The 24,574-nt window shown below is 40.4% G+C and overlaps 1 protein-coding gene across 1 annotated transcript in view; it reads left to right on the forward strand.

Moving 5' to 3' along the window:
* The window catches only part of KANSL1L (KAT8 regulatory NSL complex subunit 1 like), a 61,631-nt gene extending 37,978 nt beyond the window's left edge, over nt 1–23,653 (forward strand). The window contains 10 exon segments of the mRNA XM_030951963.1: nt 6,797–6,959; nt 9,434–9,544; nt 9,935–10,069; nt 12,344–12,399; nt 12,401–12,469; nt 13,287–13,411; nt 14,212–14,266; nt 19,589–19,701; nt 21,188–21,341; nt 21,919–23,653. Coding sequence (XP_030807823.1) covers nt 6,797–6,959; nt 9,434–9,544; nt 9,935–10,069; nt 12,344–12,399; nt 12,401–12,469; nt 13,287–13,411; nt 14,212–14,266; nt 19,589–19,701; nt 21,188–21,341; nt 21,919–22,167 — 1,230 coding nt within the window. The 3' untranslated portion in view covers nt 22,168–23,653.
* Nucleotides 23,654–24,574: the final 921 nt, after the last annotated feature.

A 24,574-nucleotide genomic window follows, 5' to 3' on the forward strand; every position in this document is an offset into this window, starting at 1 on the left:
AGGATTTTTTTAATAACAAGGATTTTGCCAGTATATTGCCAGTATATTTTTTGCCAGTATATTTGCCAGTATATTTTGTTAGTTTCTCATTTAATATCCTAACAAAGGATATTAATTCCATTTTTTTCAAGTCATGTTTTTTCAAGAGATATCATTGATGCTGTGTAGAATTTTAATCGATAAAAACTTCATATAGCTCTAAGTAAAGGTAAGAGACAATAGAGCAATGAGATTGGAGTACTACCAGTTTTGTCCCTGTCGGTTTCTTTGCAGAGTTCTAGAGCATGGTGGGGTTTTTTAATCTGAAAATTCTTGCTGTAATTGTATTCCACCTGCTGGAGAAAGAGTTGATTGTGGGAACTGAGGCATATGGAGAAAACAGAATTCAAATTTACAAAGGTGCCAGCACCCTGAAGGTTGGGAATTGAGGTGCAAAAACTTACATTTTGGATACCACGGGCAAACAGTTGGTATAATGTTGCCAACTCTTGCAGTTGCATATTGCCACATTTTCTTCTCTGCAGTCTCAACTGGGATTTAAGTAAGAGCAGAAGAATATCTGTTTTCATTTAGTGGTTTAAAAAAAAAAAAGTGAGTGCTTGTCCAGAAGGCTCCAAAGCAGACAGGAGAAAAGTATTTGAATTGTAGGGTATGAGTTTCTTACTTTGATTTAAATCTCATGCTGGTTCTATGATTTCAGGAGCATTCCCAGTCCATGTCTAGTGCCAGTGATATTTTTTGTTGTTGCCACGTGATAAATACATGTGGGTCTTTCCCCAGCTCTTGTTCATTTTCAGGTTTTTGGAAAGAGTGTGTATATATTTTTATTTATATATAATACACATATACATACATATAATTTGTATTATATCTGGCATGCCTAGCCTTTATCTTACTTGCTGAATAGCAATGCTATTTGTTAGGGATCTGTACCTGGGAGGAAAGAAGTTGCATTGAGTGGAGTCTACTGGTTGTCATCCTTTTCCTTGGTATCCCTAGATACTGGCTCCACCACCTGCTTCAGCACAGTTTCCTGGCATTGCTGACTTCTGAAAAAATGTTGATTTGTTGCCAAGTCTCCTGCAAACTGGTTCCGTGCAAGTGGTGTGGCACCTCTGTGGATATGTCAGTCTTGTGGTCTGGGAAGGAGAATCCCTTGGTTACCAAGTTTGTACATGAAAATAATAGTTAATTAAATTGTTGCTTTAACCCTGGAAGTTAAAAAAGAAGGCCTTCTGTTAGTTAAAAAGCAATGAAAACTGAGTGGCAAAAAAAGTTTCTCATCCACATTCAGCTATTCTGAATGTGTGAGAAGAATTCTGTCTCTGAGGGAGGGAGGCATGAAGGCAGAAAGGAAGGGGACAAACACCTCTATCTTTGCAAGTCTGTGATATTGCCAGTAGAACTAGATCCATCCTCTGAGGTTTGTGGCAAACCAGTAAGCCTGTGATTTTTTTTTGTCAGAATGAAAAGCCTTCAAGCTTTCCAGTCTTGCACCTTTAGTGTACTGACATTTCTGTACTGTTTTACTGATCATGTCTACTCTTAATTTCTGCATGGTGTTTCTGAGAAGATAGATATCCCTGTGGATGAACAGATCTTTCTTTTGGTTTAACTGGTCAAAGATTGAGCACTAACCTTGAATTTTCAATTGATTTTCTAGTTGAACAAAACATCTTTGTTTCAGGCTGTAGAAGACAGCATGCACTTCTACAGAGCAGGTGAAAGTCCCATTGGCTTTATTGCAGGATTAAAGAAACTAAACTCCATGTATGCTTAGGAGAGGTGGGTGATAGCTGGGAACAGTAGAAGCTGTCACTCCTTGTAGGTACTGACCAAAAAATCTGAATTTGTGACAAGTTGGATGCTGAGTAAGTTTTCATTATTGTTTTATGAAACTCTCCATTCTCTTCCTGGAAAAACATTGTCTCTGCCATAGGATCTTTATTGACAGCTTTAGAGGGGCCAAGGCAGATGAATTTTACATTCTGGGGCAGCTTGCATCCCTGTACCTGACAAGTATGGGAAAGCACATCCATTTGACTTCTATAAAAACTTCATGTGGAAGGGAGGGTCTGACGTGGCAGGGATATGTGTGTGTGTCAGCACCATCTGTTGTGCACCTTCCCATGTAGGGATGTCTTAGATGCTTTCCCACCCTCTCTCCCACTACCTGTTAATAAGAAAGAAGCTCTTGGGGGCTTTCAGATGAACCTGTCAGTGTCTGTGTAATTTGTGTTGCCCAAAAGCTCTGTGCATTTCTGACCTGCACATTTCTACTGTGAGACACAAGGTTTCCTGGAGCTGTGTGCTCTGCCAGAGGGACACAGCTCTGCTCAGAGCAGGGTGGTGAATGCGCAGCAGGGAGGCCATGGAGGAGTGGCTGTCCTTAAAGCAGAGGCTAAAGCACTGGGGCAGGCAGGCTGCTCTCTTAGTCTGATCTGTACACAGCACAGGATTAAAAGTTGGTGTGTTTGGTGTTCAAAGGTGAGTTGTCAGCCACTCACACAGAGGTTCTCTTGAGTCTCATAATTAATTCTCTGCAATATGGCTAGCCATTTACTGAAGAACAGTTTAGAATATTGAGGGAGATAGCTCTTCTTTGATTCTGCTGAAAACTCCTGAGATGTGTTTGTAGAGAGAATAAATGCATTTTTGTCACAGACATGTTTTGTGAAAAATCCTTTCCTTAGGATTTTTTCTCCTGAGAAGCTGAGGGGCCTCAGGAACAAAATGTAAGCAATAATTATCTGCTGCTGTGGAATGCAACAGGTGGATCTGTGATTGGTCTCCTGTAGTTGTTTCTAATTAATGGCCAATCACAGCCCAGCTGTCCGGACTGTCTCAGTCAGTCACAAGCCTTTGTTATCATTCTTTTTCTATTCTTAGCTAGCCTTCTGATGGAATACTTTTTTCTATTCTTTTAGTATAATTTTAATATAATTTATGTCATAAAATAATAAATCAAACCTTCTGAAACACGGAGTCAACGTTCTTGTCTCTTCCCTCATCCTAAGACCCCTGCAAACACCACCACACATTTTTCCTTGCCTTTTTGGGCTTAATAAGAATAATCAGGAGCAGATGTGACAGGTATTCAGCAGAGTGTAGTTGAATTAATTTAATTACCTTCCTGGATTCAGGCACAGTGGCATAATTGAACTGTGGCTCTCTGTACTGTTACACTTGGGCATGTTTCCAGAACTGGTGGGAGTTTTAGTGATCAGTAGTTGAAACCACAAAATGGAAATTCACTTCACAGTTTTTTAAATGGGAGCACAAAACATTTTTCCTTCCACTTATGTCACACTTCATAGACTCACATTTTTTCTCTGCAGAAGGATGGGATGGCCAGTAGAGTTCATCCTTCTGACCCTTCAAGAACAGAGCCATGAGCCAATTGTACTTTGTCTAATGCATCAGCCTGTCACAAGCAAGCACAAAAATTGTTTTGAGTATTAAAATTAATTGCTCTCTATGTTTTCTGTAACCCAGTAAAACAGTACTAAGGGGGAAAAATCCAAGTTCAAAATTCATAATACTTTAGAGAATTAGAGTGTTGGTTGACACCATTCCATTTCATAACTTTAAACCAGAACAGCTATTTTAGTTCAATATTTAAGGCTTGTACACTCCTCACTTCCTCTTAAACACAGTAAGTTTTCTCTAATACAATGAATTTTATGTAATATTATCCTTCCTATCTGCTTGAGCTTAGGAAGCATGAGGTTTTATATTTCAATCATGACGAAAAATGTTTCAGGAGATGTACAAGGTGATGCATAGCAAGGGGAAAGGGGAAGATTGATAAGAGTTTTGTAACCTCTCTTGCTTTCTGTAGGGTTGGCATCGTGGTCAGGTTTGCTGTAGGGGCCTGTCTCCTAAAAGCTGTGTGCCATGGTGTTCCTGTGCCAGTGCCATGGCTGAATGGATATACATGTGGGCTTGTTTTCAGCTGGGTTTTGGTGGATTTTTTTTATTGCTGTGTAAAGTTTCAATAATTGACTGCTGTAAAAGGCAGTTGGTTTGTAGACTGTGTTCTACTTGGAATTGGAAGCACAGAGAGTTTCGTTTTCCAATAAACAGTTCTTCCATTTTATTTCAATAAAAGTTGTATCACTTTCTTTGAGTAAAATGCTTTAATTCCAGAGCTAAGGGCGTCTGAAATTTTTTCATCAAGAGTTTATTAAGTCAGCATTTCTGAGAAACATCATGATTTCACTAATTCAGCATTTTCCAGTGGAAGACTACTCCATCAGAAATTTAAACCAGATCTGCACGCTAGGATCACAGACATTGACAAATTTCTTAGCTTTTACTCCCTAGTAGTTTCACAGGCATTTAAATAAAATTGCTCTTCCTTCTATGAAGTTTGTATTTTATTTTGGGTTACAAACTGGCTTAATGAAGATTTCATTAGGTGTTGATGCCAGAGCATTCAAGGCACACATTCAGGCATAAGGTTTTGTAATTCCCACTACAGGAAAGTTGAAGAAAAGAATTCTCCATTTACTCCATTTACAAATGGATTTTAATACAGTTTCAAAATGGATTTTGACTGTGAGGTTGTTTGACCTTGTATGCATGTTTTTGAACTGGCTCAGCTTTAATAATGTGGATGTGTTTGGAGCTAAAGTGAATTAAAGCAAGAAAAAGTGAGTAAGGACTAAAGGTATGGATGTCAGAAGGTCTTGGTCTTATCTATATACTTTCTAGGTAATTTTACTGATCAGTTTTTGGGAATTTCTTTTTAAACAATGAGTGAGAGATTTATATATTGTAATGTGATTCACTTCTATTAAAAAAAGAGGACAAGCAGAAGTGTTGCTGTTGCAGTTAAAGAGTAGAGATTTAGAAAGTTACTTCATGTCTAAAACCCAAATATCAACAAGAAATATGCTTTTGTGCATTTTTGAAAAGCAAGTCCTTAGTTCATTGAGGTACAACAAGTACCTAAAAGCTCTTTAAGCTTTAGTGTAATGATCCATATAATGGGAAACATAAAGTTTACTTAAGCATTTATCCCTCTAGTGTTTCCAAACACAGGACCCAGTTCTGCCAACACTTTATGGATGTTTAAAATTTAACAGATGAAGAGTCCCATATGTCTGTCACAGGAAAATAACAGAACATTGATGTGAAGGAGTCCTGGGCTAGGAAAGAATTCTTTCCGAGTTGAAAGCACTTGTGCATACACCTGTGTATGGAGATCAAGGTGGATTTAGGACTGTTAATGTTTTCCTGGAGGGGAAAAAAAGTTAAATACAAGAACCTCCCCCCACCATCACTGTGTTCTCTGCTCCAGCATCATAACATTCTCACTTGATTTTAGTAGTTTCTGAGATACAGTACCAGCATAGAGAACTCAGTAACTGAGAAGAAAGGGGAACTTCTTAGTGTATTTTCTGACTTAATGTGGGTTGTGAATATTGATGCCATGTGGCAAAGGACTGCTTTGACTAAGTGGAGGGAATTTTATTCCCTGCATCACTAATTCATGAGTGGCAGTGCTAAAGTGCAGCCTGGAGTATTTTAGGCAGGAGAAAGAGTTTTCTTTGATTCAGAAAGCAGAAGTACAGAAAATGCAAGTAATGTTCTTTGAGTCTCACCTTTGATGCTACATGTTTCCATAAAAAGTCCTAAGAAAATGTCATTTATTCTTACATTTTTTTACACTGAAACTCTTTCCCAGGGGTTGATAATTGTGATTGTTGGCTTGAGATTCCCCTAAGTACTCCAGTGTCCCTTTCTCTTCATTCCCATTAGCAGATCTGCAGCATTTGGCAAAATATCAAAAACCTATAGAAGCCTTTAAAAGTGTCAGTATCTTTGGGGTTACTACCACAAGTATCCAGTAAGAAAGCAGCTTATGCCACATTATTTCCCTGAAGTAATTTTTGTAGTACATTCTGAAGCACTGACCACTATTTGCTGCTGTCTTGTGTCATCACATTTAATTCTTTCCTTCTGTCTTTCAGAGCTCAGTCTGTAGCCTGCACTCTGCTGCTTATTCCTGCCCATTTTCACCCTGCCTTTTGCCTCAGTCCTCCTACCTTCCATCTACTAGTTCTGTGCCATCCATCATTTTACCTTCCATACTTAAACAAGCTTTGCAGCCAAGCAGCTAAATGAATCTTTCATAGCACCTTTCCTCTTTCTAGTAATTCCTGTTACTACCTATTAATCAGTTCTTAATGCATCCCTCTCTGTATTTATTGCTGGATGTCTTCTTTCTGTTGCTTATCTGATATTTAAATTATAGCAAGGTAAAGACTTTGCCTTTTTGGTTTGTCTAAGTACACAGTGTGCTCAAAATGTTCAGTATAGTTTCTTGCATTAAAATGTGTGTGCTCAAGGTGCCTAAAGATACTGATGTTAAGAATCTTACTAAGGGGATAAATGAATAGAGACCCTTCTATTTAGTCTGGTGTTAAGTTTGTTTGTGCATTTATATCATGCCTGTTATCCTGGAATCAAATTTTAGGGGGTGTTTGTTTGTTTGGATAGATAAAAGAATTATTGGAAACAGTTACATTTTATCTGAAAGCTTTGACAGCTGTTTCCTGGCCCTAATTGAAGGAGCAGTTTGTATTCTTTGTGTCGTGCACTGTTGTCCTTAGTAAGTGAAGGTAAGTCATATTTACACTATCTGGAGATTGTTGGAATATTCTTCCTATTCACATATTAAAGTGTGTCACTCACTGAGTTGTTGGTTTTTTGGATTTTCCCCCTCTTCTCTAATTTGAAAGACACGAGTAAAGAAAAAGTTAACCTTTATTTCTGTGTATTCTTGCAGACTTTTCCATCTAGAGATGCCTCCTTTCCATATAAAGCTCAGTTGCCATGTGTGGTGCCAGCCTCCACTTTCAGCAGCAGTGAGTACAGCACAGAATCTAAAATCCTAGATTATGTGCAAGAGCTGGACTCTTCCTTCCATCCAGTCTTATCATTCCCTTCAGGTAAGTAGTGCCATGACTTAACAGAGTGCTTGTGCTTGTGACAGCTGTACAAGTTGTGGAATAACTTGTCTTTTCAATGATTTTTAGGACTTAGTTCTCTTAACAGAGAACTTCACACTGTCAAAATACATGAGTTTAGACTAAATTAAAATCTTGCCTTGATCCTGACTTTTGAAAAACACACCTTCTAGGTTTCTCATACCAGCAATGTGCTTACAGCCTGGAAAGACTGGTCATGAAAAAAGGTGTGCTTGGGTGTTTCATGGTGTGTCTAATTCGGTCAGGGTCAGTCCTTTAGAGATGGTGCATTTGCCAACACACTGCCATAGCACAGTTGTACTGTTTTCATAAGCAGCTTTCTTTCTGTTCAGGCCCTTTGGACTAGGTCTAAAAAGTTTTATTTATGTTTTCAAATTATTTTTGTGATAGTCAGCCTTTTTGATTATCTTGGAAGTTTTATGGTTTCTTGTCATCTGATCTTTTAGTCTTTTTGGACAGGAATGTAGACAACGTTGTCTCTGACTCAGCCCTGGAATTAGTGCAGGTGCAACTTGGCACTACTTGGGACTTCAAAATAACAGCCTAAATACAGCAGAAGGGATTGAATTTTTGTGGGATTTTTTTAGTTTTAGGAAAAGCCTGTTTCCAGATAGTTACTGACCAGTACAGGAATTATGTTGTTCCTTGGGGGAAGGGCTTCTTTGTCACAAAATAATTCTAGAGATGAGGCTGGCACTTCCATGGAACTGCTTGAATCTTTAATCAAACCCACTGTCTTCCCAGAATGACAGTGTAGACACTGCAGCCTTATATTAGGAAGTCAGGAATTAATTAAGACAGTTTTGGAGAACTTGTCACTGGCCTGTAGAGAAGACCCAAGTGTGGACATGGAATCCAGAAAAAGCCTCAGCTCTGGCAGTTTGCATCCCATGCAAGAATTAAAGAGGAGATTATTGTAGGAGCAGAGAGGAGAAATGGAACACTCACTCCAAGAGTGCAACAGCAAACATCCCAGTTAGCAGAACTGTGTTGTGGACAGAAAAACACCACCTAAATCTTACTTCTTTTACACACTATCACTTCCCCTGTGACTGGCAGCAGAGCTGAACCCCAGGGGTTTGGACATCTGTTCAAGGAAGGTCTGTGCCCCTTGTGCTCGTTCTTACCTCCCTGTTAAGGGAGACTGGGGTGTGCAGCAAGAACACTGAGCTTTTGTTTTCCCAAAAAAAAGCTTTGTCATCATAAAAATCCTAAAAAGCTTTGGACTGTGCTGTGGCTACTGTTGGACACTTTGCCAGGATGGAGGAGGAAAGAATGTTTCCAGCTTCATTCCAGTATCAAGAACATATTTCTTAAGGAATATTTGCTCTCTTTTCCAGGAGCCTTGCTAATAATAGTTGAGACAGGGAAGAAGTACTAGACCTGCTATCCCCTGCTCAAATGCAGTCCTCACATTTGAGGGAGGCTAGATTCATGCTTTGCTTTGTGCACTTTGCTGTCTCTAGCTCCTCATGAAGCTTGTTTATTTGACATTTTCTTTCATGTGAAAGAATTATTGTGAATAAATGCATGGTAGCAATTTTCCAAGTTGTAGCCTACTTCCATTTCATGTTTTCTTTGCAGTTTTCTTGGTTATCTCCTTCTAGAGCAATGACTTCTCTTAAAATACTGCTTGTGCTGTGCCTACCTCTTTATATATAAAAATTGTCAGCAGAGTAAAAGAAAAGGGTTTTGCATTCATTTTCTCTATAGGTTAAAAATACATTGCTTTATTTTGGAACTCTGGGAGTTTGATTTTTTTGTGTGTGTGCAAGAAGGGATTCAAATTCAAGATTCAACCTTAGTTTTTCATGTGGTTTGCTTTAAAGTTGAACCATAATTTGCAGAAAATCTAGTAAACAGTGCAGTGAGACTGGCTCACTAGTGTACTCTCTTTTAGAGGCATAATTGTCCCTATGTCTAAGTTTCTTTCACAGTTTTCAAATTACCATGGATCTTGACTAAAGATATGTCAGTGGTTGCAGTATTGCTTCAACATAACAGCAGGCTAATTCTGCATCAGAACTCCTATCAGAAAATGAATTACATTGCCCTGCTATAGACTTTTCCAGGGAGACAGAGAGGGAATTTACCTTGAGAATACCTATAGGCTCCCAGCAATAACAAATTCCAAAAGCATTAATGACTTGTACCCAAAAGATTGAACCAAAGCCTCTTCACATTACAGAAGTGCACTGAGTGCTCTCTGCTTTGCTGGGTTTTGTGCAGCAGCTGGTCAAGAGGGGAGACCCCAGTCCTATTCTCACTCAATACCTCCAGAGTCTGTTTCAGTCCTTAGCAATATTGCTCACAGATTATGTTGAATGTGATGGGTGAATCAATGCTCTAGTTTTGATGGATAATTCATTGGCTCAGAGGTTGCCATCTTTCTAATACAGTCTCTATTCCTCTGGATTTCTGGTTTTTTTTATTAGATATTCCTCTTCACATATACTTTGAAACATTATTAAAGAAGGATGACATCAAAGGAGAACCTGCTGATACCTCATCTTTGGGAGGGGAGTTCAAAGTATCTGCTGACAATGGTATGTAAAGCAAAATGTTTTAGCATTTGCAAGGCTGTTTTTCATTCATTTGTCAGTATTTTTTGCCATGAAGAGGTTCAGTTTATAAACTTGTCACAAAGCAGGTTATCAGAGAAGGTAACTAAATATGGCTTTAGGTGGAAGAGAAATCTCTTCTCAGAGCACAGTGTCAGGTTCTCCCTAATTGCACTGAGATGATCCCACCAGAGCTGTAGGGGGATACTACAAGTGGGGGAAATTTGGACCAGGTGCCTGACTTCAGTCCTGTTACTATTTGGATTCCTGACAGAAGTTTGGGACTATTATAAATAGTTCAGCAGTTGAGATTTCCTGTAAATTGTACTGATGAAAAGTAATTTCTCAACTTGATACATGCTTTTTCTCTTACAGACTACAATGCACATGTTTCTGTCAAACAGTGGAGCAGTGGCTGTTTGTCTAATTCCAAATCTCAGTTGGTGTTAGGAGCACCTGACCAACTGTCAGAAGGAAGAAAGAAAAGGCATCTAAGTGAGACAGCAGTAGGTAAGAGAAAAATAGCACTGCAAGAGACTGCTACATCTTTTAAAATATGTACTGTATGACTATCACTGGGCTCTGAGAATTAAAAGTTGTCTCCAAAAAGGATACTGTTATGAAACTTAGAAAGAAACAGACTTAGAACACCATGAAAATAATTTGCTATTTTAAAGCATAGTAATCATCTTTCTTCTTAAGTGTACATACAGAATGAGACAAGCTGCTGTATTTTATTTGTGGAGTACTCTTAAAGGAAACTGCTCAGCAGTTCAACTATGTTCTTCTAATACTGGGTGTCATTCTTAGTACAAAAGGGTTTTTTTAATAGTAGTCAATGAAACAAACATTGCAAAGTTATCTGTTACATCATGTGCCTAATGAAACATTTACTATTCCTGGCATCTTTGTCCACTATATTTCATTTGTTGTGTACTGTCATTTGTGGTTCTGGATCCCTTCCAGACTTTTAAGAGGACTTGTGAATAGCCAGTTTTAGCCTGTGTTTTTACCCTTGTTACTGTTCTGTTTTAAGCCACTGAATCTCTACTTCAGCAATTGGTAAGTTAATAGGAAGTGCCCTAAAAGTTCTGTAGAATAATGTGATACAAAATTTAACATACCACTGTAAAGATAAATGGCATCTTACCTCTCCAGGCTGTTAGAATGTAAAGCCTAACAGATTCTGTTACAGATTCATTTATGTAACTTTTGGAAAACCTTTGGCAAAATTCTTCACAAGACATTTGAAGAAAGTAAGTCACTGAGCAAAGGCATATTAGTTTAAAATTTCAATTAGGAAAGAATGAAAAGGTATAAATGATCAGTTAACATTGTGGAAAAATTAACTGGTGGTGCATATCCAGTCAAAACTGTAATCTTTCACTAGAGGTGGAGATACAGGAATTACTGCAGAGATGAATTAATAAAAAATTATTATCTAGGATTAAAACAAACCCCAAAACCCACAATCCACAACCCCAAAGCAAGACCACCACCCAATCAATTCGAAAGTCTTAAGAGAGAATAAAAGCTGTGTGGGGGCACACTGAAAACTGCTTTGGATTTAGGTGAGGGTTATCCTTTGAATCCTTCCCCTGGTGCTGTACAGCCTCCTCTTGCCCTCTGTGCCTGTGTCCAAGGGGGTGCTGTGCCCTATCTCCTTTCACCACCAGTGATCCTGTTTTCCATGCCACCTGCTCCACTTGCTGGCCCCCAAGAGGTGGATGCTGACACAGTGTTCCTCAGTTTCCCAAAGTGTAGTCAGGAACACGGAGATCAACAGCTGGAGTTACTTGGGAGCACTAAAAAGAGAGAAAATATCTTGCTGTAAACCTTTTGAAGTTACCATTAGTCTTCTGACAATAGTATTTAGGGTTTTTATAAATGGAACCAAAAAAGCAATCTTTTATCATGAGGATCATCCCAGTGCCAGAAAACTGTTCTGTGGTTCATTCATGAGGAGGAGCACAAGTTCTAGCTTATTAGTGCTATGGGTGTAGTACTACATATTTATTCCTAATTTGGGCTCTGTCTAGGAGAAATTATCCATGAGGAAGGTCAGCCTAATGAACAAGGCCAAAAATAAAAGCTGTGTGCCAGGGAGTTGCAGAGCTGCCTGGGAGATGGTAGTTCCTCTTTTTCCATATTGGAATATACTCATTCTTTTTTTTTTTCATTGGTATATTAAGTCTGAGTTCTCCTTTCCTACTGGAAATTAGGTAGAAGAAAAGCAGAACAGATGGGTAAATTTTGAATCCCTCTAAATGCTGCTTATACTGGGACTGAATGGGAATAACCAGGAATTACAGTTTGTCTGGAGCAGTGAATCAGAAGAAACAGCTATTGGTTTGGAGATCTAAACTGATTTTGTTTGTTAGACTTGCTGCCAGTTTTATCATTTATTAAGGAAGAAACAGCCAGAGAGAACTCATGAGATGCACCCCAACTGCTGCTGAGGAACAGAGGGAATCTAAGTCAGATTGTATTTGCTCTGTGTGTAGTTTACGACAGCTCTTGAGAAAAAGAGTCAGGATTTGCCCATATGAAGCTGTTTCCATGAGAAGAAATCCTTCGTAGAACAAGAGGGATGAGTTTTGTGGAACAGCAATGGCAGGATGAATAGCAAATGTTTATTTAGATAGCTTTTTTTAGTATCCAGTAAATTGTAAGTGGCTCACTGTGGGCTTCTAGAAATGACTTTACTGTTACTGTGTGGAAAAATGTCTGCAGTCTAATAGCCAACAGGCAGTATGTCTTGTTTATCGCTGTTTTTTATGACAGGCGAAAGTAGCGCTCGGTTTGAGACGTTCTCCTTCCAACATGCAGAGCCTGAGTCCTCACAGCAGTTTCACTCCCACAAGCAGTGTCAGTGCCATGTCCCGGCCCACTCACAGCACTTCATCACAGGTAAACCCAAAATGTGTCACTGTCTCAACTGAAATATCAACAGGGAGCTGTGCAAATTAATAGTCCAAAGCCACATGTCTTTTACATATGATTTACTGTCATGTGACAGTGCAGAGCATTTTTACAGTGAATTAAGTGGATTACCTTAACTTATTTATTCCAGATTGAGTATGTGTACTTGTTTATAAAAGAGTTTTGCAGATCATATAACTGGAGTGTAAATTTGATTTATTGGCATTGTACCTTTTTTCCCCCCAAATTTCATTAAATACACTGTGATTTATGTTCCCAGTTTTACACTAGGGCACTTGTGACCTTTTTTTCTCAATGCAGCTATATAAAATGGCCTCATGGTGCAAATAGAGTCCCAAAATTTGCTAACTCTCAGTTTCCCTATTTACAAGCCTTTGTGCAGAAATACAGGCAAAGTCCCTGGTATATAATTTACTGAGGAGCAGCAGAACTCTGGCTCAGTGTACTGAAACACACTATTTTACTGAAATTAATGGAAAATTCACAACAATGTTCAGATTCAGGTCCCATGGTTATGCTAAGCCTAGTGCTATACTGGTGCTCTGTGAGTTGTCATGTTTTAATGCAGAGTTGAGTTTAAATGTGCATCCCACACCATTTACACAACACACACTCCTTTATTCCCTGGAGTCAATCATTATCAAAGAACACATAAATGAGCACTTAAGAATATTCTGTTTCCATTAAATTTCAGGCTTTCTCCTTGTGAGGTTCTAATGTTTATCTGCTAAAATGTATTTCCTATGATTTGAGGTGATCCTTTTGTGTTGATTTTATTATTCAGCATAACTCCAGGAGGAGGTTGAGAAGTGAGAGCTCCTATGATATAGACAACATTGTTATTCCCATGTCACTGGTGGCACCCTCAAAGCTGGAGAAACTACAGTACAAAGAAATCCTTACTCCAAGGTTTGTTCACAACCTCTTGAATTGCAAAGACATGAAAATGAACATGAGAACATAACCTAAGAATATAATTTACATGGAGTTAGAAAATGTTATACTATTAAAGATGATCTTTTCATGCCCTTGGGTTTTTATCTGTGCATTTCAAAGTGACCAAAGTGGTGGGAAGACTGGACAGCTGATAGCACAGGAGAAATAGTCTGATGTACGCACAGGGATGTGGCAGATGCACAGACTGGCTAAAAGTAGAAGTGGATTTATATCATCTTAATTGTAGTTATGGTCTTTAATAAACCCTAAGGCTAACAAGCTCTTGAACTGTTTTTTGGAGATAGCTGTCTTTTTTTGTGTGTTCATAAGAAAGTAGTAAACTATTTTCTGTGAACTGAAGAAATGGATTTAGCTATTTTTTTTTTAATTTAGCCATTCTGATACAGTAGAATAAGCTTATTTCTTTCCATACATTGTAGGCCTACCATCCATGATTCTAGAGACCTTTTTCTCCTTTGTTTTAGAAAGAGAACATCTTTGGATTTCAAAACCAGTGTAATTTATCTCCTTTGATTACTTCAGTGTCTTAGTAGCACATGACCTGAAGTGCTAAATGTACTTGTTCTGTATTTTAAATCCATAATATATATTTGCTTTTTTATTGTCTTTTAAGTTGAAAACTATTATTAAAACTGTATTGGATATCTTAAAGACTGTGTTAGGAAAAGGAAAGGTTAGATATTTTATTGGGAAAGGAAAATATAAATTTCAGAACCTTAAACTTAATTTGATTTTCCTTGTCTTATTTCTAGCTGGAGAGTTGTTGAACTTCAACCTTTAGAAAAATCTCAAACAGATGAAGAAGAGGTAGGCTGTATTTTAATTAAACCACTAGATTTATTTAAAGTAGATACAATATATAATTGGGGTAATTGGTACATACTGTCTGAAAACACTTGACTTCATACAAATCCCAGTAAGTTTCAAGTTTCAAAAATAAAGTATTAAGTATCAAATTGTGAAAATGTGTCTTGTCCCTACAGTGGAAGATAGAAATGGAAGTATGCCATTAATATTCCTTGTCCATTGTTTGTGTGGCTCTTCTGCCCCTTGCTGCTGCAGTCAGTGCTCCTGAAGGGTCCCTTGGGTCAGGCTCTGCCCCCCTGCTCCTGAGCACTGTAATGCTGCCTGTCCCAGTGTGTGTCTCCTGGGGCCACCAGTGCTGTCCCTCCCTCTCATCCTCTCCTTCCAAGGCCACTTCCCATGGCATTTGCTCTTTGGTAATCAGCAATCTTGCCTGTGGGTCCAGCAAGTTTTCTTTTTAGTGTTTGTTTTTCTGCAAGCCTCCTGTTGGGAACAAACTTTTCTGCATTGTCAGGAACAACATAACCTTCAGCATTTCCTGCCTGCCTGTTGAGCTAAGTTTGCACATCATGGACTGGTTTTTGCTTCCTCCAGACATAAGAATCTTCCTTTTTCTTCAGGGAATGTCCATGGACTTTGCAGCTGGGGGTCCCTTTCTCCCCTAATCAGGGGTTTGAGGCATTTCCTAACCTTGTGGTGAATGTGCCAGCAAGTCTGGTCTCTAGGCTGATTTTCTGTCCTTCCAATCTTTTTGTGGCTTCTTTTCCAGAAATCTGTCAGTTTTTCTGTCTTTTGGACATCTTTAATCACCCTCCAGTGTCTGCCACTATCACCAATTGTAACTGTAGGACTTGTATTCCTGCCTGTATCCACAGTATCTGTTCTTGAGCTGCTATTTGAGAGAATCTCTACAGCAGAGGTTTAGTTGCTATAGCAGTAGAAAAAGATGGCGTTTAGGTACCAGTGCAGAAGGCTACATTAAACTCAGTAAACAAATCATTATGTCACTCCCCTGGGGTAGAAAATATGCTCTCCACAAAGGCACAACTTCCTCAGAGGTTTATAGGTCTGTAGCTACCTGCTCCATAACCCTTCCTTTAGGAGAACATCATGGTCCCAATTCCTTACCTGGTGTAGTTGCACTTACCTGGCAGCATACTCTTGGGTTAGAAGGAAGAGAAAAGCTTACTCTGTTCCTGCCTTTTCCAATGAGCAATTGAGAAATTCCTGGGAAGTCTGTGGTCAGATTGATGTCACTTGCACCCACTGACTTCTGGGTTGGTACCCTCCCAGCTAGCAGGAAACATGCCTGTCCTTCCTTTGTACCAAGAAGGTCAAATTCCACACACAGGAGAACTCTCCTGCAAGGATATTTAATTAAACCATTTGGAGAATGACTAATGAAGGCAGCAAGGGCACTCTGTCCCTTGAGCATCTACTGTTCATTGCTGTCTCCATCCTGGTGTCTGGGGGGAGTGAAGAATTTCACAGTGCATTCAGGGCTTCACGGAGCTTGCATGGAATCTGTGGATTTCTTGTTTAGATTTCAGATCCCATAGAGATGATTTGTCTTGTGTTTTTAGTGTATTTTGCTGAAGGGACTTCAGGGTTTCTCTCAGAAGCTCATGGGCTAATGTCTGAATTAGTAGCCCACCCAGTCCTTTTGTGTTTGGCATGACTCTCAATCCTGTATGATTCATCCTCTGGCCAGGAAATTACTTGAGTTAACAATGCAGCAGCTTTGTCTCCTGCTGTGGCCCACTGCTTCTGTATCATCTGTCAGCCACTGTCTGGAATGAGGGGGAGAGATGTCAGACAGAGAAAAATGCTAATGGTCTTGTTTGTGTAAATCATCTTTTGCCAATTCCCCCCTTTCTTTTGGGATCCTGTTAATTATAATTAGTTTGGATCTTTTTCAGAGTACTGAGAAAAGGTGATCGATCATAATTCTTCAACTTCCTCTAGCTTTGAGTTGAGTTACATTTGCTACTGAGTAAGCTTGTAAAAAGGCATGAGGAAACAGCACCATCACCTGCACTCATGCTCTGACACTCTTGAAATTCCTTCAAGCAGGCAAGCTTCAGCAGGTCATTCACATAACACAAGGGAAGGCAAATACTTCCTGCTTTTATATAAAATGCTCTTTTTCTCTATTTCACTGCATTTCAAAGTCTGTGGTGGTGTTGGAAATGATTTAAATTTTTTTTTTTGTGGTACTACATAATAGTTTCTTTACTTCTCTATCTTCTGCATAGCTAAATTTGAAACTTCAGAGTTGTCCTTGTGTCAAGCAGTAGTCAGGGATTTCTGCCACTGGATAACTTTTTTCTTCTTCATCTTCACTGTCTTTGTTGTTTTATTCTTTGTCTTTGTCTTCTTCATTTATGCAACAACTCATGTCCATGCAATAAACCTGCATCCAGCATTTACAAAGTTACAGATAGATGTGAGGTCCCCAATTTGTCATGCTCCACGTGAGCGACACTTCCAAGGATGGGAACTGAGCACTTTCTGGGAATCAGGCCTATTCATTGTGCCTTGGAGAACAAAAAGCTTACCTTTTATGGCTGCTTTTTTGTTTCTGTAAGGAAATTTTATAAGAACAACATTGGCAATGCAAAAGTTAATCTGCTATCTATGTCTGCTCCATTACTTGCTCTAAAAATACTTTCTGGAGTCAGAACATTTGAGTTTCCTGGTTTGCATGTATGAATTTGCAGTGTTATTGCTTTAAGGCATGGGAGGGTGTGGCACAGGTTTTCCTGTTTTGTTTTGGTTTTAATTTGTTTTATCCAAGTCAAAGCTTCTGGAAAGGCTCAGCTGTAACTTTCAAGTTTATTTTGTAGTTGTTTTAGTAATGAAAAATTCTTTGGAATAATTCCTTGTGCAATTAGTTTTGCATAAGTGTTTTCATGGCCTCTGACTCAGAGTTTCCTGTGGAGCCAAAGAGTGAAACACAGATTTTGTTGTTTTGAGAACCTTTCAGAAATATTCCTGGTGCTATTCAACATTATTGCACAGTGTGTTGCAGTGTCATGGGGGAATCCAAAGCTTAGTTTTCTGTGAGTGAAATCATTAGACATGCCTCACAAACAGGCCTTCCCCACAGCCTTTTCCCTCAACATCCCTGCCAGATCCATCCACTGAGGAATGGCACTTCTTTTGTCCTTTTTCAAACTAACCTTAGTGGGGAAAAGCCACCACATTTCTCCTGCTACAGAACTTTAAATGAATCTAAAGTTGTTGGAGGAAATGCTGGGAGTGGCAGAGGCTGTAGTGAACCAAGTAGAGACCTTTTATTCTGATGTCATGAAATTTTTATCCGTAGAACAGATAATAATTTTTAAATAAGAAAATGTGCTGTTCAAAAGAATAGGGTGGAACTCTTTTTAAATAAACAAGTGGTTAAATATGCTATCACCAGCTATGGAAAACAAACAAGGCTTATTTCTGTATTTTTCAAAACTCTTCACTTGGAGAGGAACACGGACTTTGATTTTTGAATGGAAACTTGTTAAAAATGAAATCTCTTCCCAGCATGAAAAGTTTTGGCAATTTGCTAAGAAAAGTATTTTCAAATTCCTAAGTTTTTCTTTCTAAATTATCTTTTGTTTCCACTTCAAAGGAAATCTGAGCACAGAAAAACCCTGAATTTCCCCCAAGGGAATAGCACTTCTGTAGTTCATAAAATTCTCACTTTCATGCTATACATCACTGACGTTGGAAAGACAGAATGTGAACTGGGATGTAGCCCTGTTTGGATGCTCTCCAAGTGACAGAGCTGGTGAATTTCAGAGAGAGGAGGAAGCCCATTAAGTTCTCTTGTATGAAAGGAAACCAGCATCTAACAAAGTGGTTTGTGTTTAACATAAATAAATAAAAGCAATGAAGGAGCCTTCAGCAAGGAGTGATGAGATGAGCAAACTAAGCAGCCTGTTTGCCTGAAGCTTCCTGTCAAGTGCTGGGCTGAGGAGGACCTGGGCAGCCACAGTTCTGCGTCTGATTCCAATCAAAATGAAGCCTTTGGGATCACACTGATAGGTTATGATACTTTGAATTGTACCCCTAATGGCTGTGAACCACATCAGTGCTGGGAGACTTGGTCTGGGGATGGCTTCCACAGAAACACAGCAAGTGGAGCCCTGCCAGGGTCTCTATGGCACTCCCTGGCACTGCAGGAAGCACAGTGCATTTGCTTCTCTATTTTTTAGGCTCAGTTGGTGTTACTTGTACAACATCACTGAGGATTTTGCTTTAGAAAAAGAAAAGGCAGTTTATTTTCATGACCCCCCCAATTATTAGTATAATTCTTGTCTAGGACTGATCTGGCAGTGCAGCTTCACAGCTCCTATGACCAGGAACTGTTCTTTCCAAGAATTTCTCAGCTTTTGAGTTGGGACTAGCTGGCATAAAATCCATGGCTGCAGCACTCAAATGCTCCTGCCAATCTCAGCTTTTTAGGTGAACTTTGAATGGTTTGGAGCACTTTGAAACAACAGTGAGCTGTGCTGGAGGGATCCAGCCAAGAACTCCCCTGCCATCAGGGGAGCGAGGGGGAGGAGCAGCAAAGTGCTCCTCAGCCAGCCCTGGCTAAGGAACAAACTTCTGGTGTGTTGCCATCAGAGAAACATGGATGGTGCTTTCACAGTGAAAGTGTGGATGCAATCTTTTACCTAAAAATCTGACTCTTGTTTTACTAGAGCAGGTAAAGTACTTGCATTAGGATTGGTTTAAGCTGTACCTGGGATCATGCAAACCACTGGGTAAGAAATAGGATCTTCAAAGCAGAAGCCATTTTCTGCTTGGTTTCACAGCAGGAATGTGGCACCTCAGGTTCACTGAGTTCCTCTCTGTGCAGTTACCAAAGTCCTTGATGATCTCAAACCTATTTCTCAGTGCTTAAAGAGCACCTGACAAATCCTGCTGCCTCCTAGCTTCCTTCTAAAGCAGTCTCTGGAAACTGTTGGAATTTTTGCTTGTCTTTATTACGTACTTTTAACACTGCCTTGATTTGCAAATCAATACTCGTCCTCTAAATTTTCTGCCTCTCACCACAGTGAAAAATGTGTTAGTTGCATGGCAGGGATATAACTATTATATCCATTCAGATCAACCACAGACCTGTAAAGAAATAAAGCTGAAATGACAGCATCCCATACACCAGAGCTCTCATAAAGTGAATGTGTGTAAATGTGCCTTTGTAGTGAAAGCACTTGTTTGTTGAATGGACCTTTGCAGAATTATGTATAATACTGGTATGTATAATGCTGGCTGGTGTTATTTGAGTGCTGCTGACACTGACAGCTCTCCTGTGTCTCCCCACAGGTAGAAGACCTATCAGACAAAGCCTTTTCCCTGCGCCACACCAAGTACGAGGAGCGGGAGCGCGCCCGGTGGTCGCTGTGGGAGCAGAGCCGCTGGCCCAGGAGGAACAGCAGGCAGGTGTATTGGCTTTGATCAGAGCCTTCTATTGAATCTGGTGGGGTTGTTGTACAGCAGCGGCAGAAATGCTGGCACAGGAGTTTGGAAATGAGGGCATTCATTAATTAACTCATCAGGGACAGTAGCAGGTATGTTGAACTTTGTGGGTGGTAAGGGAAGGCAGTGCTGAGGCATGCATACTCAAAAATTGGGCATGTTAGTGATCTGGCATTACTAAACAAATCTCTTCTCCCTCTCTGAACACAGAGCTCTGCTAGACTGTGCCACTCCCAGTTACTATGGCTTTGGCCACCCAGTGTGTATCATAAGTCCTTCTTCACTCACCTGACTCAGATGAATCTCCATGGTGTTTCAACACAGAGATGTGTTACTGAAGGGTCCTGGGCTGTGCCAGGGGCCTTACACTTTGAACCATTCACACAATGACTTTCTTTCTCACAGGCTTGCCATTTGGTGCAGAACTCATCAGATTTAAATATAACCACTAAAAGTCCTGCACAAAGTAGTAGTGTATATCAGAATAAACATTGTAAAGCTGCATCTGCAGTTTGGCCCTGAAAAAATGGTTCCCATAAATCACTTTACAGTCTGCCAGGGCAAAAAGCAGCCTATAAATGTTGGAATAACTTTTACTGGTGTTTATCATATGCTTGTGTCTACTCTTGTCTGAAAGTGAACCATGATACTAGGAATAAATAGTCAAAAATAGGTTCTTTAATGCAGGATAAAAATAGAGCTAAGTCATATTGAGGAACTTTATTTTAAGCAATTTTGAACATAAAACCTCCCAGCTTTAGAAAGTGTACTGAAAAATAAAATGTCCTGCATATACCTTACTTTTGAAACTGAACTCTTTGGTAAAATCTTAGTGCTGCCTGAATTCAGAAGTAAACTGCTCACTGACATGAGCAAGGTCAGGCTGCCACCTGGCATTTCAGATGCATGCCACTATTTTATACCTAGTTTAAATTTCTGTTAAAAGTGAGGTCAGAATTTTTAATCTCACATTTTTGATTGCTTTGCACTTGAGTCCAGAGCAGAAATGGTAAGGGAGAGCCCAAGGACTTGTCTCTTGAGTTGCACTTGGCACAGTGCTGACACTGCAGCTTGGACCCCACGGGCTCCTGTGGGTAAGGCTGCTCTCCTGAGTGGAACAGCCTGTGGCTCACTGATTTTTTTTGTCCAAAATCACAGTTCTGGTGAGCATGTGGAGCAAGACACAGTCACTAGCTGTCTGCAGCCAGAGTGTGCCTGTCCCACCCATTTTATCCACTTAGTTCCTCCACACAGTGCTTTGCTTTGGCTCCAGCCAACAAGGTCAAGAACCACACCTGTTTTCCTCTGCTCTTTTGGTTTAAGCAAGCAGAATGGAAGTACCATGTATGGAGAAACTGAACACTTTGTAAAGAAAATGTGAACTGCTCATGGCAATGTGAAAGGTCAGCGAGTAGCTTTTAAAACTCATTTCTAATTCTGCACTAGATCTTACAGCAAAAATGCTGATGCTCGACACAGCCAGGACGTGGTGCAGAAAGACCACTGCACTGCTGACCCTGCTCCTGAGCCAGCTTTGGAAACCCACAGCTCTGTGTGTTCAGGGATGGCACCACTCGGCAGGGAGAGCCAGGAAGAGAAGGTGAGTGAGCTTCCAATAGCTTCCAGCTCTAGTCAGTTCTGCAGTGACAGCAAAGAAACCTGAGGATATTCTCCTGTCTCATTGATCAGAATCTCAGGCTATCACCTTAATGTGCGCTGAACATAGCACTCCTGCTTAGAACTTTGTAAATTAACCCCAGATCTGTCAACAAGTTCCATTGCTCAGTACACATGGCACATGTTTTCGAGGCAAATATAGGACTGGGCTCAGGCTGGGGTTTTTTTCAGGGGTGTTGGCCAAGGTTCCAGACAGGCCTGGTCATTAGAGGGTCAGGCATCCTGATGGTCTGGCACTGTGGAAAAGAGTTTCCTTGCCTGTTCAAGGGTAGGTCTATTATTACTTCAAACCCTTATGCAGCCAGCTTACATCTTGGTGCCTGGCAGTGTTGTATTCTTTATCTGAAGAGCCCTGCAAACACTGTAAAGAAAGACACTCGTTTGTTACTTGATAGCACATGATTCTGCACACAGTTAATCAGTTCAGACTCAACTGAAATCCCTTTTTATCCTCTATACTCTTTTTTCACCCTCACTCCTACTCTTCTGCTTCCTTTCAGTCTGGGCTGTGGGAACTTCGAGTTTTTCCACTAAATGATGAAGAGGTAGAAGCTTTACTGTGCCAAGATCAAGTAACGAATCAGACTGAAATGTCAAGTGCAACTTCCCTCAGCAACTCTTCCTGCACTCCAGGCACACCCACTGCTGTGCCAGACAATGGCTGTGCACCAAGAAAACAATCTACCCAAGAGTCAGAAGACTGCAAAAGCATTTGCCTGGGAAGCAACAGTACAAGGAAACAAAGGTGACAGGGAATAATGTGGTTCATTAAGAAAGCCAGTTAAGGTGGAGAGAAGTGTAAGGTAAAATCTCTCGTTCACACAGCATATGACAGCACAATTCAAAACCTTTATGTTAGCTGCGTATAATATATTTTCTTTCTTGCTTTGTAACAGGCAGGATAAATCCCAAAGACAACACTTTCTTCTTCCTGAACCCCAAGAGAAAGTAATTATTTCAAGCTGGAAGTCTAATATTCCCAATGTCGGGAGTGGGCGCACATAAATTGCTGGCACCATTCACTTTCTGTTGTCATATTGCCACATTTGTCAATAATCATCCTTTTCTGTTTGTTTGTTTTCAAATGCATATCTGGTTCTAGTGGACTTTGGTGCAGCAGAAGATGCTGTCTACCTTATCCAACAACTTCAACTGAACACAGAAAAACTACTTGAAAATAGTGGGGATAAGCATTAGCCTCAGATTATTCTCCTGTGTGGCATGACCATAGGGCAGAAACCTGTCTCTGCCCGTGTGAGGTCAGGGGAGGTGAGAACCAGCACTTCAAGCCAGGGCATCTGGAAGCCTTGCATCTAGCTTGTCATGGCTCTCAGTAGTGCCATGGCATGTTTCATGGTGAAATCCTCAAGCAATAAGGCAGAGGTAGCCACAGCATTGCCACAGTCAGTGTATCTGACACGGGGGAAGCAGGATCTCTGCTTCAGGCCTGTGGGGAGGGAGAGACAGGAGGAGAGAGGGGTGGAGCCAAATCAGTGACACAGCCCATGGAATGTTGTGGTTTGGATCATCTTATTTCCTTAGTCCTTCAGTAGCTAATGAGGCTCATAATACTTTGCTTTAATATGTTAAAGTCTTGTTCCAATTTCTGTACAGTGCCTTGTAAGAGTCTCGTAAGTATGCCAACATTTGGTGACTAGCTGGAAAGGAAAAGATGATTGATATCTTGAAGAGCAATAAAAAAAAAGCCCCAAAGCTTTCCATTGTGATTTTGGATAGATTTCTCATTTCCCAGTGCATGCACAGTGAGAAAACAATTGCAAGTTGTTTAAACTTGCATCTGAATAGCATAGCTTGGAATGTATCTGCAATCCCAAGAGGTATTAACAAAGATTAAACATTGAATGTAGGTGTAATCCATCAACAGGGAGTTTTTCTGTGTAGGACAGTTGAAGGCAATTTAATAGGAGTCTCTGTTTTTTGTGCAGTTTTCTTCCATGTGTAATATCTGGAATGGCACTGGACAGACGACCCAGTTTTAGTGTCAATTTTTTTTTTTGGTCAAAATGACAGAAAATACACACTGGGCATATGAAAACAGTTCAGTAAAGTTTCAACACTACATCCTATTGCTACATTGTAGTTTATTGCACATTCTGATTATTTTTTTAAACACTTTTTTAACACTGGTTTGTCTTAAACTTGAATCTTGCCTCAATGTCTGATACAATAATCTTTGATGCAAGGTTGGTTTTTTAATTAAAAGTTATTTCTATATATGTTGTATATAGTCTGAATTTGATGGGTTTTTAGAAGTGAGGAAGTAGCAGCAATACTTCCTCTTGGCATGGAGCTCTGTTTGGCTTGCAGACCCACTGCAGCTTTGCTGTGGTACTGATGCTGCACTTAGCCTGTGAGGCCAAGGCCCCCTCAGTGCCTCAGTACAGAGGTGTGTGCTGCCCTCTCTCTTGCCCTGCATGTGCACCTGCTTCCAGGAAGAACTTTCTCAAAGGTCAGTGTCTCAGATGTTTTGCAGGTCTTTTCCACATCCCTAGGTACTCCTTAGGAAGCCTGATCTGACCAGCTCTCACCCAGCTTTGTTGTCAGGTATGGGTTTGTTGTGTTGTCTGATCCCTGGGGCAGAGGGAGGAACTCCTGCACTTCAGGAGAGGGGACACCCCAAGTAACCAGCCAGCCAGGCCTGCTGCCTTCCTTGTCCTGAAAGTGCTGCCAGGAAGTGGAAACACAATCCAGTCTGTTACAGGAGGGGTTTTCTTTACTGGAGGGTGGAAACACAAGGGTGTTAAAAGGAGGCCAAGGACTCCCTATGTCAGAGGAGCTGGGTTATCCCAGTCTGGTTAGCCTGGGGGCCTGCGGAGCATCCCTGCAGTGCAGTTCAGGTCCTAGCTGCAGTGCCAGACCATTGTGTGGCTGCAGGCTCAGCCTGGTGTGGGCTAAAAGCAGCTGCTGGGTTCCTTGCCCACTGCAGAGTGGTCTGAGCAAGGGAAACCCTGTCAGCTGCATCCCTTCTATGTTCTTGGCAGCCCTTGTGGGAATTTGCTATTGCTTGATGAGACAGCAATAAAAAGGCCAGTTAGAGAAAAGCTGAGCAGGCCCAAGACAGAAGCAAAATAAATGTCTATTTGGTCATTACCCCAGTGCACTCACTGCAGAAACCTTTTCTCCAGCAACTGCCTC

This window comes from Camarhynchus parvulus, chromosome 7 (assembly GCF_901933205.1).
Source record: "Camarhynchus parvulus chromosome 7, STF_HiC, whole genome shotgun sequence".
NCBI classification, from domain to species: domain Eukaryota; kingdom Metazoa; phylum Chordata; class Aves; order Passeriformes; family Thraupidae; genus Camarhynchus; species Camarhynchus parvulus.